Source organism: Passer domesticus, chromosome 14 (genome assembly GCF_036417665.1).
Source record: "Passer domesticus isolate bPasDom1 chromosome 14, bPasDom1.hap1, whole genome shotgun sequence".
NCBI lineage: Eukaryota > Metazoa > Chordata > Aves > Passeriformes > Passeridae > Passer > Passer domesticus.
The window spans coordinates 20,020,847-20,036,076 of NC_087487.1; the positions used below are offsets into that span (position 1 = coordinate 20,020,847).

General features: G+C 49.3%; 1 protein-coding gene across 3 annotated transcripts; it reads right to left on the minus strand.

The window, feature by feature from the left end:
* Positions 1 to 12: 12 nt before the first annotated feature.
* BLM (BLM RecQ like helicase) lies at positions 13 to 15,099 on the minus strand. 3 transcript variants are annotated; one of them, XM_064389705.1, is made up of 21 exons: positions 14,950 to 15,099; positions 14,291 to 14,877; positions 13,050 to 13,224; positions 12,533 to 12,648; positions 11,999 to 12,131; positions 10,393 to 11,099; positions 9,519 to 9,695; positions 9,079 to 9,197; positions 8,321 to 8,434; positions 7,476 to 7,574; positions 7,241 to 7,389; positions 6,842 to 6,948; positions 5,942 to 6,102; positions 5,288 to 5,483; positions 4,363 to 4,553; positions 3,385 to 3,532; positions 2,855 to 3,054; positions 1,920 to 2,112; positions 1,663 to 1,785; positions 1,139 to 1,346; positions 13 to 345 (listed from the first exon to the last, which is right to left on the minus strand). In XM_064389705.1, the coding sequence occupies exons 1-21, from the start codon at positions 15,048 to 15,050 to the stop codon at positions 162 to 164; spliced, it is 4,188 nt and encodes a 1,395-aa protein (XP_064245775.1). In that variant the 5' UTR covers positions 15,051 to 15,099; the 3' UTR covers positions 13 to 161. The 3 variants fall into 3 exon arrangements, with proteins under 3 accessions (XP_064245775.1, XP_064245774.1, XP_064245773.1); XM_064389704.1 differs by having other exon boundaries at positions 12,533 to 12,645; positions 14,285 to 14,877; XM_064389703.1 differs by having other exon boundaries at positions 14,285 to 14,877.
* Between the last annotated feature and the right edge of the window lie 131 nt (positions 15,100 to 15,230).

Genomic DNA, 15,230 nt, shown 5'->3' on the forward strand with positions numbered 1-15,230 from the left:
GTAGAAATAAACTGACAAGTTAAAAAATACTTATTTAATGTGAGCTTTCATACTCGACAAACACACAAATCCCAGAAGGCTCAGCAGCAGCAAACAAAACAAAAATTTAATAAACAGTGATTCCATCTTGGGGAAATTCATCCAGTAATTGCGTTTCCCAGCTAAAATATGGAATACGAAGGCTGAAGGAAGCTCCTGGATTTGGGTTTGGGCAGTGCCATCATGGCCAGCTTCCCAGCAGCTCCCTGTGTGCCACCAACGCTGTAGGACGCGGAGCTGCCACCGGAGGAAGCTGGAGCCTTTGAACTTGGCAGCTTCTTGGTCCTTCTGTACCTGCTGTAGCCACTGCAAAAATCAGAGAAGGTGTGTGTGAGACACCTGTGGCACCTGCCCTGGCCCCTGCACCAGTCTGTGCTCACACGGCCACCACCACTGCATTTTCTAGAGGACTACACACTCATTTTGTAATTTATTTTTTTTAACACTCATGGCTGCAAAACGACCTCTGAAATGCAAACAGTACAGCTGTTGCTCTGGGATGTACCCAAGGGTGAGCAGCAACAGCAAGTGACACTTCAGAGGCAGCAGAGCTAATGACAGATAACCCAGTAGATGGGAAAGTGCCAAGGGTGGGACAAAACCTGCTGGGCTGGGAAAACCATTTGCTACAAAAACCAGGGAGCAGAATGATGAGAACTGGGGCAGAGAAGGGGAAATCCTTGGGAAGTGGCAGATCTGCCTGAGAAGCTCAAGACCAACCAACAGCAGATGCAGGTGTTGCTTTGCATGATACAGTCAGAAAGAGAATCTGAATTAACACGGGGCTGAAGTTCAATTATTCCATCAAATGCTCGAAGTTTTAATACCTGTTTATGATTTCAAGCAAGGAACCTGCTAATGCTACTGAAATGTAGTGTTCCCTGCTTAGCCTGCAGCAGTCAAGTGTGAGGACAACTGTTAAATATCCTTCCTACCTGCTTTAAAAACAAAGAAAAGCACAGCAGAGCAGCTCTGAGCAGGCACCCAGACAATTTGAACACCATTATTTAAGCCCATGCTCAGAATCTGCAGTGGGATAACTGCAGCTCTGGGAGCAGCACTGTGCAGAGAGAAGTGACAAGTGGCCCCAGGCACGTACCCTCTGGGGTGGAACTGCTGGCTGCCACCACCACTCGTCCTTTTCCTCTTGGAGTCCCTGGAGGTCGGCGGCCGCTTCCTTTTCCTCCTCTGGTTTGTGTTATTGCCAAAATAGCTGGAGGTTGTACCTGCATCCTCTGCTTCTCCATCGCTCCCCAGAGAGCCCGTGTTCCCCGTGGCTGTGTCCCCACCCGGGCAGGCAGCATCTTCTGCACAGGCAGGGAGGGAAAACTAACTCAGTCAGGCACCAGAACACACTGGTGGTGTCAGAACATCTGTCCAGGCTGCTCCTCACCTCCTCTGCACTGCCCCATCCCCAGTCTTTTGGATACACCCTGAATTTATCTCTAGTGGGAAGGCAGAAGGACTTTGGTGTGTTCTGAAAGTGATTGCCCCCTTTTGGAATTACTGAACTGTAAGAATTAGTTATTTGTGATTAAATCATGGTAACTTTTGAATCATCCATCTGCTAGAGGAGGAGAGAATGGCACTGAACAGAAGCACACACTGAGGTACAAAGCACACCTGGGATGGAGCGTTCTGAGTACTTATCCATCACTTTAATTATCTCTGCACCGTACTTCTCCAGTTTGTCTTCTGTGACACCATCGATCTGCAGCAACACCTCCACGTCTGAGGACAAGGTTTCTGCAGCACAGCAAAGTACCCCTCAGACACGTCAAACAAATAACTTTTTATAAAGATACCCTGAAAGAAATTAATTCCTTTCTGTGCCCCTCTATGCAGAAGCCCCAATGGACTTCTGAGCAACCTGACCTTACCTGCTATTTTCTTTAGGGTGGAAGTACTGAAAATATTGAAGTAATGCACGTCAAAGACCTTGCCCAGGGTTTTGCAGGTGTCTGTAAGTTCACTGAGGCACTGTTTCACCATCTCTTCCCGCTGGGACATCTTTGCCATGGAAGCCCTTTGCCTTCTGATGGCACTGGCACTCTCTGTCTCGTGGAACTCCACCTGTTAAAACGAGCCATCCATAACTGCTGCCAGGGTTCCTGCACACCCTGACTGGTAACACAGGGACACAGCACAGGAAACACAGAGTATCCTCTGATGGACCAAAAAAAGCTGTTCACCCAGCACACGTTTTTAAAGTAAGTTTTTACAGACCCCTCAACCACACCCCCGTTTCCTCAACAAAGAGCTGGCAGAGTTTAGAGAGAAGGAGAACCTCCCAAGAGCCCACTTCCCAGCTGGCTTCAAACAGAGGTCACAGGGGTAATGCTGAGGGCTCTGTCCTGCGCCAAACACAGCACTAATGCAGAGGTGTTGCCTCAAGAAACCTGGGACTCTTACATGACCTTCACAAAGTGCCTATTCCATCAGATCCCACCAATGACTAGGAAAAAATAGAGTAGAAAATGAAGAAGGGAGTGCTGGCTCTTTTTCTTTCTCTTTTTAGCCATCTTTCTGTGGGAGGTCAGAACTTTCCTTCACTGTCCAGCAGGAATCAGATGGGTAGGGAAGAAGAGAAAGATTTAGACCTCTCCAAGCCTCTCAAACTCACTTTTTGCCCCACAGCATTATTACTAGAATACTGGGCTAGGAATCACACGTATTGGATTCTGTTCCTTGCATCTACCAGATGTTAGTTCAGCTGGAGGCAAACTGTGTTTAAGCTACCCGAGGGGATATGCTAAAGGAAAACTGCAGCACCTTCCTTAAAACAATGCCTTCAAGAAACTAAATAGTTACACACCTGGAGTGACCCATCCAGCACAGCCTGAGCTCTCTCTCCCAGAATGACATATGCCACTGCCTGGTCATTAGCTGTGATGTACAAATCCTCATCCAGGATCTTGTCCAGGACCAGTTTTCTGAAGAGCCTTTCAGCATTGTGCCTGGAATAGGCAGCTCCCTTCCCAAATATTCCAGACTGAATCTTGGCACTCGTTGAACCTGTGCAACAGAAAGCACAGGATGAGCCCGTGCTCACAAAGCCCATGTACATGCATTTACAGGCCTGTGGGAGATTCCCAAGGCAGTCTATTCACATTCAAAAAAGCCTTTAAACACTGGAAAACCAATATTATCACTATAGCAACCTGAAATGGATTAAATCTTCAGTTTCATTTATTTTGGATCACTTACCCAAGAGATTCTTGGGAAAATAAACTTTGCAAAATACACATTTTTTTAAACGCCTGCTGGCATTGCACAACCCTCTTGATTCCTGGTCAGGGATTTGTGCACCAGGTTGTTCAGGAGTTTCAGGGAGAACAGACTCACCTAGGAAAATGTCCACCATCATGTTCAGGGTGTACCTGCCAGAGCCTGGATTCCTCTTGCCGTTGATCCGCCCTGCCTGCCCGCAGTGCTCGCGCACAAACCGCACGATGCTCTTCACATCCTCGGTCACATTCCGCGATTTATAATCCTGGCAAGTCAGACCTGATTAGGACATGCCTTTACGTGTTTCTGCCCTAATCCAAGCTGTTACTGACACCCTCGGTTTTCATGACTGAGCTTTTCTCAGCTGTGAATTGAGTTTGTTCCAAATAAAGAAACCATGATTTCCTAGATAGAAACCTACAGGGATACAGTCTCAGGGATTCTGGATGTGATAACACAAAACCAGTCCAATGACTGTATATAATCCCCCTGGGGTTATTTGTGTAGAGTGAGGAGCAAGATTGCTGGGTAAATACTGGGAATCAAGCTAAATAATTTGGAAAGCATTCCTGTAATTATCCTGCCACGCTCTAGAACATTAGAATGAGACTAAATAGGCATTATCCTCACCAAATTTGGCTCCAATCACAGCTGTATAAGGGAACGCTTCAAACACAGAGCTGAGAAACAATATCCACAGGTACAAAACTGATCAGGATCCCTCCCCTCCAAAGCTGCCTTTCCTTCTGCTCCTAAGTCTGCATAACCCCAAATGTTTGGACCACCTTCAGCAGCGCACACCTAATGCGGCCCTTGTGCTGCTCTGCCCTGAAAACACCTGGACAGGAGCTGAAGGGATTTCCCCATAGTCACTGCAGTGGATCTGATGTAAGCTCCTGCCTCCTACATGGGACATCCTTATGCCTCTGACAGGAACAGGAGCATCACAAGCCCATGGTTAAACCCTGAAAATACCTGGAAGCCTCACAAAAACACAGGACTTTTATTCCTTTTCTCCATTTGCCTTCCCAAAGGTCACGTAACCGTTTATGGATGCAGTTTAACACTACTACAAATAAAACCCGTGGGGTTTACCTTCTTTCTACTGCAGTTGTCACAAATCACTTCTGGGTGATCTTTGCAGAAGGTGGGGTTGAAGTTGGTCTCCCCAAAGTAGGCGAGCAGCTGGACGCGGCGGCACTCGACCACGTTCTCACAGTAGTGCACCATGCTGTACAGGTTGTTGAAGTGGGTCTGCCTCGTGTGGCTGTTCCCATCCTTCTCCACTGAAACACAATAAATTCAGTGATGTTTGTTAAAGCTGCACCTCTGCCTTTTCATGGACTGTGAAAAAAAAGGCTTTGCTTAAAAAACCCGCAATACTGGCTTTGCTTAAAACGCAATATTGGCTTTGGCAAGAAAAGATGAGTGGGCTAGTATGGAACAGATGTAGGAGAGATTTTATCTCTCAAGTTTTAGAGAACTGGAGAAGGGAAATACGGCTAGAATGACAAAAGTCAAGAGAAGGGTAAGCATGACAGCATGAGAGGAGATGGCCTCAAGTTGTGTCAGAAGAGGTTTAGATAAGATACCAAGAACAGTTTCTTCATAGAAAGGGTAGCAAAGCCCTGGCACAGGATGCCCAGAATGGAGTCATTATCCTTGGAAATGCTCAAAAAATATGTGGATGTGGCACTCGAGGACATGTTTTAGTGGTGAACAGGGAGGTGGAGTTGGTCTGACAGTTGGATTTGAAAAAAAACTGAAAGGTTTTTCCAACCTTAACAATTCCATGATTCTGTGAAGCAAAATTGCTTTAACTAAAATTAAGTACGAGTGACAAGAATCCTGCTCCTGCCACCTGAATGAAAACCATCCAGATAAGGATTCCTAGTTCTCCCCTCCCTGCAAGACTGAACTATCCATGGCACTTGTAAAAGAGAAGTAATACAGGCTAAATGAGACCAGCAACAATGTGACTGCTGTAATGTCATGTCCAAGTCCCCAGAGGAGAACTCACTCAGGATGAGCCTTCTCAGCCTGGTCACATCGCTGTAGCTGTAGAAGAGCAGGCAGTGGGACATCTCTCCATCCCTGCCAGCTCTGCCAGACTCCTGGTAGTAGCCCTCGATGGATTTGGGAAGGGACGCGTGGATAACGTAGCGCACGTCGGGCTTGTCGATGCCCATTCCAAAGGCAATGGTTGCACATATCACCTGGAAGGAGATCACAATGTTCTAGACACACTTTATGGGAATCACTCCTGCAACACTGCATGGAAAGCAGAGAAGGGACCTGGATTAGGAAACCTGGAGGACCCAGAATTTCAGCTGTAACAGTGCAGAGCAAGTACAAAACAGCAACAACCTCCCCACCAGACACAGGAAAAACCCAAATCCCAGCCTCTGCACAGCAGCGTGCCAGGAGCTGTTTCTGAAACCCTGCACTGCTCAGGTCCTCCCTGCTGGAGTAGCACACCTCAGTACAGTGCTACAACCTTTCATTCACAAAACTCCCAGTGAAAGGTGGCCACTGTGCCCCAGCAGGTCTGCTGGGATCAGTTGTTGAGTACTGCATTTGCTGATAACGCTGCACAACTTCCCTTTTATATCCCAGGCCAAGAGGGATAAAAATGTCCCAATTTTCTTCCCTTTTCCTCCCGGTTTTTCCTCACCTGGCATCCCTCCTGATTAACCCACTTCTGCTGCACAAGATCCCTGTTGGAATCGGTGAGGCCGGCGTGGTAGGCCAGGGCAGCCAGCCCCTCCTTCTGCAGGATGGCTGCTGTGGTGTCACACTCGTGCCGGGAAAGGCAATAGATTATCCCAGAGTCATCTGCAAAGAGATGGCAAAAGAAATCTGAACTACAATACAGCTTTATTTCCTTTCCCTGCTCAACCTGCCTCTTCCCGCTGGAATAAAGATAAGAGTAAAGATATAACTGCTTCACTATAGAACTTATTTTATTAGCATCAGATAGTCTTGACAGTCTTTCCCACACAGTCTTTTTAGGCTTTTGGTGAGGTGGAATGAAGAAATGTTTTCCTCATCAGTATTGTGCAATCTCAGGATTTAAAATACATAAACAAAACCTATATAATTCAAGAGTTAGAGCAGTTCAGTAAATGCTCTCTGAGGGTACAGCATGGGAGAAGCTCTGAGGGAGCTTGGTGTAATCCAGTTCCAGCAGCAGGAGCTGCAGGACTCCAAAGTGAGCCTAGAAAGATGGGAATCTCTGAAGATAGCTTCAAGGGGAACTACAGATAAGCAGACCAACACAATTAAACAATTAAGATATTGGGTGACCTTTATGCTCTGAAGACATGATCATAAAAGCTCTGGCAGGCTCCAGAAGGGTTATTCAAGGGCATCACCATAATTGACTTTTCCATCTTAACTTAAATCCTCAACTTTAGAATGCACATAAATCTGATTCCCATTTTCAGTAACATCGCTTTACCTCCATGTTGCTTTTATGGTAAGTATATCACTATTACAGCATTATAAAAGCTTTTACTGCCTTGAGAAGTGGTTCACGAAAAGGCCTGTGGGCACCATGCTGCTGAGTACTCACGGGGATGATATTTTTTAATCCATTCCAAGCAATCCATCGCCACCTTCTTTGGCTTCTTGGGCAACACGTCATATTTCAAGTTATGCCTGTTGAAGCTCATTGTAAACCTGAAATGTGACAGTTCATGGTGCTTGTCAGCCTTATGGGTACAGTCGTGTTGTGTTAAACAGCTTCCTTCATCATGCAAGGAAGGCCTTGGCAAGTTTTTTGTTTCTTATGTTAATATATTTTTATCTACCTTCTATTAAATTCCATGCATGCATTTACTTTAATTTAATTTAATCAGATACAGCTACATAAGCATTTCAGATGGGCCTGTGAGGCTTTTCTTACTTCACTAAGTTTTCCACTCAGAATTTCTGTGGCACAAACGGTTTCAGAATCCTGCTGACAACTCACACTTGTGGCTTGAGCATCTCGAGCTGGTTCAGGATGTCCTTCTGCACGCGGGGGTTGGCGGTGGCAGTGAGGGCCATCATGGGCACGCAGCGGAACTTCCTGCGCAGCATGTTCAGGCGCTTGTAGTCTTGTCGGAAGTCATGGCCCCACTGGTTGCAAAACACAATTCAAGTGAACTGAGTGAAATGCTCCAGCTGAGTCTTCTGGCATTCCTGAAAACCAGGGGAGGTTTTACCTGGCTGACACAGTGGGCCTCGTCAATGACGAAACGTGCCAGGAGTTTCCTGTCGTAGAGGTTCTCCAGGGCAGACATCAGGCGGCTGCTGGCACACACCTGGGACACGCCACCAGTGGCAATGCAAAGCAAAATACCTGGGCTAGAAGTGTCAGCTGGGCTGGCTGAGAGTACAGAAACAACTGTCCTACGCTGCAGAATCACCCTGCACCGCGCAGCTGAGTCCCCAAGGCACAGAGATGATCCCACTCAGCTGCCTTCTAACCAAGCAGCTGCTGTGGGATCCCCACCAGGATCTGGGATCACCCATCCCAAGGCTCCTCATTCTGAGGAAATTGCAGCAAATTTAAATTGCTTATGCCAGGAAACAGAGAAAAATAATGCTGAAGAGAGAAACACAATCAGCACACTAACCAGCCCCCTCTTACAAAGCTCTTGTGCAATAACATATTTTTAACCCTGCATATAATGCAGACCAAGGCAAGCTCTGACAATCTCTATCACCCCGACAATGCTGCATTTTTCCTGTTTTACCCTAATCAGAGCAGTCTGGATTTAGTAGCTACTGGACAGTGATTAACACTAATGTGTATCAAGATAGATTGAAACAGCTGGGCATGGGAGCTTGTTTTAGGAATTTACATTTTACAGACATACTCAGATCTTATTCTTGGCTAATTATTATTGATTGACATTAGCTACATCTGCATAGATTCTTAATGAGTGATCTAAAATCTAGCATTTTTTTCCCCAGAAGCCTACTCTGAATGCAGTTTTTTAGCACCTCACAGCAATCCCCCTCCTTGTAGCCCCTATGGTTTTACAACTGAAGATGAAGTACAGACCTTCTCAGGGGTGACATACAGCAGCTTTATGACAGGGTCTTTCTTTGACAACTGCATGTAGATTTTTGAGGCATCAGCATCTGTTCTGTCACCAGTCAGGTATGTTGCAGCAATCTATATTTTTAAAAAAATCATAAATATAATGAGTTTTATTACATGCAAAACAGAAAAACCAAATGAAGAACCTCCCAACCTCTCATTACAAAGCAGTTCCTAAGCAGTCAGCCTTGGGAACACGTTTGGAACACACATCTGAGCACCCTGGGCTAGTTGAAGGTGTCCCTGCTGGTGGCAGGGGGTGAAATAAGGTGTATTTTAAGATCCAACCCAAGCCATTCTGGAATCCTGTGGTCTCCTGCACATGCATTTCTGCTCTGTGTGTCATGTTTCCAAAGATGTTTAGCACCTCCAGAGCCCCCCCAGCTCAGGAACTCCTAGGGCTCATTCCCACTGCAGAGTCAGGCTGTGCCTGTGTAGGTGAGTGACCACAATTCTCAGGATCTCAGAACCAACCCCTGCTCTAAAAAACACAGCTCCAACACCCAACACCAGGAGCAGCAATAAATCCAGTGGTCACACTGCCAAGATATTCCAGTTCATCCAATTTAGCTCTTCCCAGGCAACTTCCTGTGCCATTCACAGTGTCCATCTAATCTATTTATGCAGTTTATATTCGGGAGACACAGGATTTGCTGTAAGAATTCAGATTTCTAATCCAGTTACCTGCAGCTTCACTCAATAAAGCTGCTGGAACTTACATCTAAAGTCTTCAGCTTCTGAACCTGGTCGATGATCAGCGACCTCAGCGGAGAAATAACAATGGTGACCCCGGCAGAGACACAGGCTGGCAACTGGTAGCACAGGCTCTTCCCACCTCCTGTGAGGATGAGACACAACACAGCAAGGGTTGGGCATCAAGAGAAAAGGGATGGACACCTACTCCTTTTTTCTCATTTTACAGCACTTTTGGAAACAATGCGTTTCAACCAATGCCTGCCACTAAGTGACACCTGTAGGATAAGGAAGAGTCACTGTGTGAATTATTAAGGAAGGCAGAAATTCAATCCCCTCACTCAAAATACCCCAGTGCAACAATACTCCTGAAATCCTGCAGTCACAGAATTCCAGCAGCACAAAGGCACAAGGGAAAAGCTTGTCTCAAAGCTTGCAAAAGGAGCTACAGGTCTGTACCCTGTACCTGTGGGCATGAGGATGAAACAATCCTCCCCCAGCAGAGCAGCATTGATGGCCTCCAGCTGGTTTGTCCGGAAACAGTGCAATCCAAACTTCTTGTGGAATATATTCATCATTTCTGCAGAGTGGGGAAATTTCATACCCCTGAAACGCTCCAGTGCAGGGTTATGAACCACTGGATCTGGAAGACAAAAAAATGTAACTCAGAATAAGTTATGACATAAGCTACAGAAGGAATTGTCCCCTGGGAGGGTAGGAAGGCCCTGGCACAGGGTGCCCAGAGGAGCTGTGGCAGCCCCTGGATCCCTGGCAGTGCCCAAGGCCAGACTGGACTGGGCTTGGGGTATCCTGGGAAAGTGGAAGGTGTCCCTGCCATGGCAGGGGTGGCACTGGATGGGATTTAAGGTCTCTTCCACCCCAAACCATTCGGTGACTCTGATTTTCACCTCCCCTTTTGCCAGCCTGTCCCTACATGAACCTGAAATGACACTGACCAACCCTGGGCCCCAAGGGGACTGAGTTTGCTTCCACAAACCCATTTTGGAACATTTTGCAGTGAAAACCATTGTACAGCTTTGAATCAAAAGCCGTAGAATCATTATTTAACTAAAACACAGAAACACCCTCATTTCCAATTTTAGCAGCTTCATCTTCCAGCAGCCTGAAACCAGCACAGGAAGGGAATATTCAAGTTTGGCATCATTTAGAGGGAAAAAAAACCCCCAAGATGACTTTGCAAAAAAGGAACCAAAAGAAACTTTCACACAAACAAAAGGCATGGATGTGATCTGTAGTAGTTAGTTGGTCTTAGATTCAAAAATAAATAAATAAGAATTTAAAACTGGAAAAACCCAATTACCCTCAGGAGCATAGCTCACCTGGATGGTTCTTCGTTGCCATCGAGAGGGCTGGCTTTGGAGCAGCAGGACTGGGTCCCACAGCTGACCCTTTGGCTCTGGACATAATCTTGGACAGGAGGGATCTGGCGGGCCCCTGCGGGCTGGGCTGGCACAGCGGCGTGGGCGGCGCCTGGGGGGCTGCAGCGGGCACCGAGCTCTGCCACTCCTCCTCCTCCAGGTCATCGATGTCAAAGGCATCCAGCTCCCAGTCAGGATCGCTCGTGCCCAAGCTGCTCCCTGCAGGACGGGCACTGGGAGCCGTGCTCTGGCCCTTCAGGGCTGTGCTGGTCAGGGGCTGGATCCCTGGACTTCTGTCCCAGCTGCTGTCGCAGGACGGGAGGCTGAGCCTGGGGGAAGCTCCCTCCCTGCCACCTGCCCGGGGACAGGGCAGCTCTGCAGTGCCTGGGCAGGGCAGCTCCTCAGCACTCTGCTTTGAAGCACAAGAGCTGTCCAAGGTTTGGTTGGTTTTGGCAGAAGAGTTGCTGGAATGAACAGAAAGCACCGATGGGGGGTTTGTGGATTTGGGGGAGTTTCTGTCAGAACTGAAGCTCCAGCTGGGGCCAGAACCCGGACCTGCACCAGGACACACACGAGAGCCCTGCTCTGTGGGAGACTTCCAGCTTCTAGGAACAGTGGTGTTTATGCCATTTTGGTTCACACCGGCAGAATTAGCCAGCAGTTTTCTCCTGGGAGAGATAACAAGGGAAGGAAGAACGAAAAAATATATATATTTAGTCACAAGCAATGATTTACCAAGTTTTACAACATTCATTAAACAGTTTGGTCTCACTGCTATTAAACATCTTAACATATGGTGGTTCCATCGTGTTCTGAGTCACCATGTTTGAAAATGATTTCAAACAAATCTAGGGAAGAGAAAATACCACCAGAAGAAACTAATGACCAAATGTGACATCATCTCTACAGACACAATATAAAAGAATTCCTAAAGCAAGGAACACATCCAGGCAGGTAGAATATTAAAAATAAATCCTTAAGAAGCAAAACCTGAAGTTAAAAGTATGCCTGAACCAAATCATGTTTTTAGGTACTTTCTAAAGACTATGTCTGAGTACAGCAATGAGAAATAAAATAAGTTGTTGTACTGAGAACATTTACAGAAGCTCATGGTCCCAGTCCAGGAAGAATCTAATCAAAACCCCAAATCCCAATGCTGTCCATGCACTGTGCCATCAGCTGACACAGCAGACAGAGCAGCAGCTTGTGGCAGCAATAATTCCACTGGAAGATGGCAAGTTCAGGGATTTTAGGAGAAATCCCCATCCCTGCAGTCAGCGAGAGGGCAGACAACACCAGCAGAATGCCCGTGGCAGGAGAACTGAGGAGGACACCTGGCAGGTCACATCACAGCACCTGTGGGTGCAGAAGCACCTGGTGCCAGGCTCCTCCTCAGGCTGCCTGTGGAACTGGATCCTCCCTCTGGCAGCACACAGGGGTTTGGGGTATTTTGTTCCCTCCCTCAGTCAGCGTTCCAAGGTTTTTGATCCCCTCCTGCCCCGTTCTGCAGCGTGCTGGGGACACCTGCAGGCAGCTCCCCGCTGCACACGGAGCTGCTGCAGCCTACCTGAGCTCCCTGTGCTGCAGCAGGGCTCGGGCACAGCGCAGGGCCTGCAGCTCCTGCAGGGGGATGGCATCCACCAGCTCGCAGATGGCCTCCATGACTCCGAGCAGCCGCGGGGCCACGGGCACGGCCTCACCTGCCAGGGGAGGGAGCTCAGCACAGTCATGTCCATCAGAACAGCTCTCAAGAGGGCACCACCCTCACCAAGGACAGGCCATTGCACTAAATCAGTCTAAACTATTTACTTCCAACATACTTTTAGTCCATGTGCATAAAGAAACTATTTCTGTGTACAGGAACTCAATGAATCTACATATTTTTGCCCTTGTTTATTATTATCTGTCTATAATCCAACTATTTATGTCAACTCTCCAGCTACAGATGTTAATTCTCCATCTGTCAATGTTCTTGGATTACAGAGGATAATAAATAGTTGCAAACTATCCCCAAAACCAGAGATATGACATTCCAAAGCATTTTGTGTACCTGAATCCCCTGCACTGGGAGAGATATGACATTCCAAAGCATTTTGTGTACCTGAATCCCCTGCACTGGGATCACCTCCAGGATGTGTTGTGGGACCTTTCTCCTGCCTGGCCTCGGAGCTGCCAGGTGTGCACCTTCCTCCAGTGGGAGACTCTCTGAAAACACTGCTAACACCAAAGGAAAAGCCATGAAAATACAGGTATCTGTAAACTGAGGCACTTCCACAGAACAGCGGGATTTAAGATGTGTGGAAAAGATAAATTCCTGAAGCCCTGTCAGAACCCAAGAGCTGAGCAGTCACTCATCCTGGGTTCCAACATGTGGGATTTTCTCCCATCCCACTACAGAAGTTACTCTGATTTTTTCTGAAGTGAAAGCTGCCTAAAACATCAGCCATAAAACTAGTATTTGATAAAGCATTAATTGCAGCTGCCAGCCATCAACCTGCCAAGCAGCAGAGAGACATGAGCTCAATCTGTGCCTCTTTAACAAGCAGGAGTTTGGGTTGTTTTTGGTACTTTTCTACTCGTGCACCAGCCAGATGGCTCCAGCAGTGAGCTCTGATTACCTGGCACTGTGTGCAGAGGGGGAGAAGGGAGGCAGCTCCTCCTCAGGGGAGGGAGGGATGATGTCCAGGTCATCCTCCTCCAGCTCAGCATCTGCCCACGGCCAGGCGGCCTCATCCAGTTCTGGGGAGCTGTTCCCAGCCCTCTGTGGCTCCTGGCCCCCTTCAGCACCAGCAGCTGCAAGAAAAGGGCACTGACATTGCTGGGGAACTCTGCACACTCAGCCTGCCACAAACAGGGAGAAAAGAGCAGCCAGACTTCAAAACACTGACACAGATCCTGACTCCCAAAGGATAAAACTTGCTGCTCCCTTCTCTCCCCCATTAAAGCAGACAGACAAATCCCCACAAACCCTCATTTAAGTGGAAAAGTGATACAGTCACCTGTCCCTGGCAGGAGTGAAACACTGAAGAGGTCTATTTTTCTGCAACAGTTTTCTATAAAAATCTGTTTCTATAAAAAGCTCCTATTATATTAAATCCCAGCCTTAAAAGAGTGCAGACTCATCAGCCAGCACAATCCCTGTACTGGAATTGGAAGGTAAATGTACATGTATTGTGTCTTAAAAGATAAATCCTACAAAGAGAGGTCAATATCATTAACTTATTGAAATTAGTTTCATGGAGATAGGAAAAGACAACAAAATATTAAGAACAGAAATACAGTTCACAAATCTTTTCACCACTCAGTGTAAGGGCAGCATCCCAGAGTACTCTTTGATGTTATTCAGCTGCATAAACATGGTAATTTCCCAAATAAAGGCCCAAAGTTTCAAAACACAGCGGGTAAGGAATCTAAAATAAAGCAGTTCTGTGGGACAGAGCTGCCAAAGCAATGACAAGCAGGAATGTTGTGATCAAAACTGAGGATTGGAGCTCTTTTGTGTTTATGTTTTGTGCTAAAAATGGAGAGCGGTCACTTTTTCTGGTTTAGTACTTCATTTAGGTGTAAGATGACTTTATGTCTGTCCTGTATTAATTTTCTGAGTGCTTTTCTCTCCTTAACATTCCTATAAATTATTAACGATTTCAGGAATGCCATAAGTCTGTAACTGCAGTGCACACGCGGCTGCTACTCCTGCACGGGCAGAACGCTGCCGTGCTTCCAGGCTCAGAATCAGAACGGAATCGGGGCCGCCCGCCAGTGCCGAGCCCGCAGCTCCCCGTGATTCCCGAGCAGCCAAGCCAACCCCGGGGCGCACACACCGCTGCTCCCCCAGCTCTGTACCGCCACATACCGTTACCGGGGCGGGCCCCGGCGCTGCCCGCATCCCGGGCGGGCTGGGCAGCCGAGTCCTCCAGGCAGATGACGGAGCGCTGCGAGCAGGGGCTGCGCTCGGGCTGCGGCGCTGCCGCGCTGCCGCCGGCGGGCCCCGGGGCGGCGGGAGCACCGCGCGGGGCCGGGCCGGGGCCGGGGCCGGGGCCGGGGCCGGGCCGCGGGGGCTCCCTGCCGGCGGCCCGCAGCCCCCGGGGGGACACCACGGCCGCCCGGCAGAACTTCCTCTCGATTCCCGACAGGTCGAAGTCGTCGATGTCATCCCACTCATCGCCGATGGTGATGGCGGGGCCCGCGGCGGGGCCGGGGCCGGCATTCCCGGCGGGAGCGGCGCTCGCCGGCCGCGCCCCGGGGGCCGCGGGGCCCTCGGCCGCCTCGGCGGGGCTCGGCGGGGCACGGGCCGGCGGCGGGCCGGGGCTGCGGGGCGGAACGCAGCCCCGCGGCGGCGCCTTGGCGGCCGGCGGAGCCGCGGCGGGCGCGGCCAGCGAGGTGTTCACGTCCTTGTCCCTCAGCACGGCCGCCAGGCCCCGCGGCGCCTTCCTGAAGGTGAAGCCCCTGCAACGAGACGAGCCCCCGTCACTCCGCGGCCGCCGGGCCCCGCCCCGCCCCGGGGGGCGCGGTACTCACGGCGGGCGGTCCCGCGGCGGCGGCGCCGGGGCGCGCAGGGCCCCGCGGGCCGAGTGCCGCCGCAGCTGCTCCCGCAGGTTGTTCTGAGGCACGGCCGCCATCGCGGCCGCCCCGCCGCCAGGGGGCGCGCCGCCGCCCGCCCGCGCCGCCCGCGCTTCGCATTCGGCGCCAAAACCGCCCCCGGCCGCCCATTGGCCGAGGGGACAGGGCGGAAGTGACGCAAGGGGCGGGCGGCATGGCGGCGGACATGGAGCCTGTTCCGGAAATGGCGGCACCGCCCT

Bases quoted from the DNA above. Each gene is read 5' to 3' on its own strand.
- BLM (XM_064389703.1), bottom strand. From the start codon at position 15,050: ATGGCGGCCGTGCCTCAGAACAACCTGCGGGAGCAGCTGCGGCGGCAC. The intron at 8,435-9,078 runs GTAAGTTCCAGC...TTAAAAATATAG, and splicing joins AGAAGCTGAAGACTTTAGAT to ATTGCTGCAACATACCTGAC. The intron at 346-1,138 runs GTACGTGCCTGG...TGATTTTTGCAG, and splicing joins CAGCAGTTCCACCCCAGAGG to TGGCTACAGCAGGTACAGAA.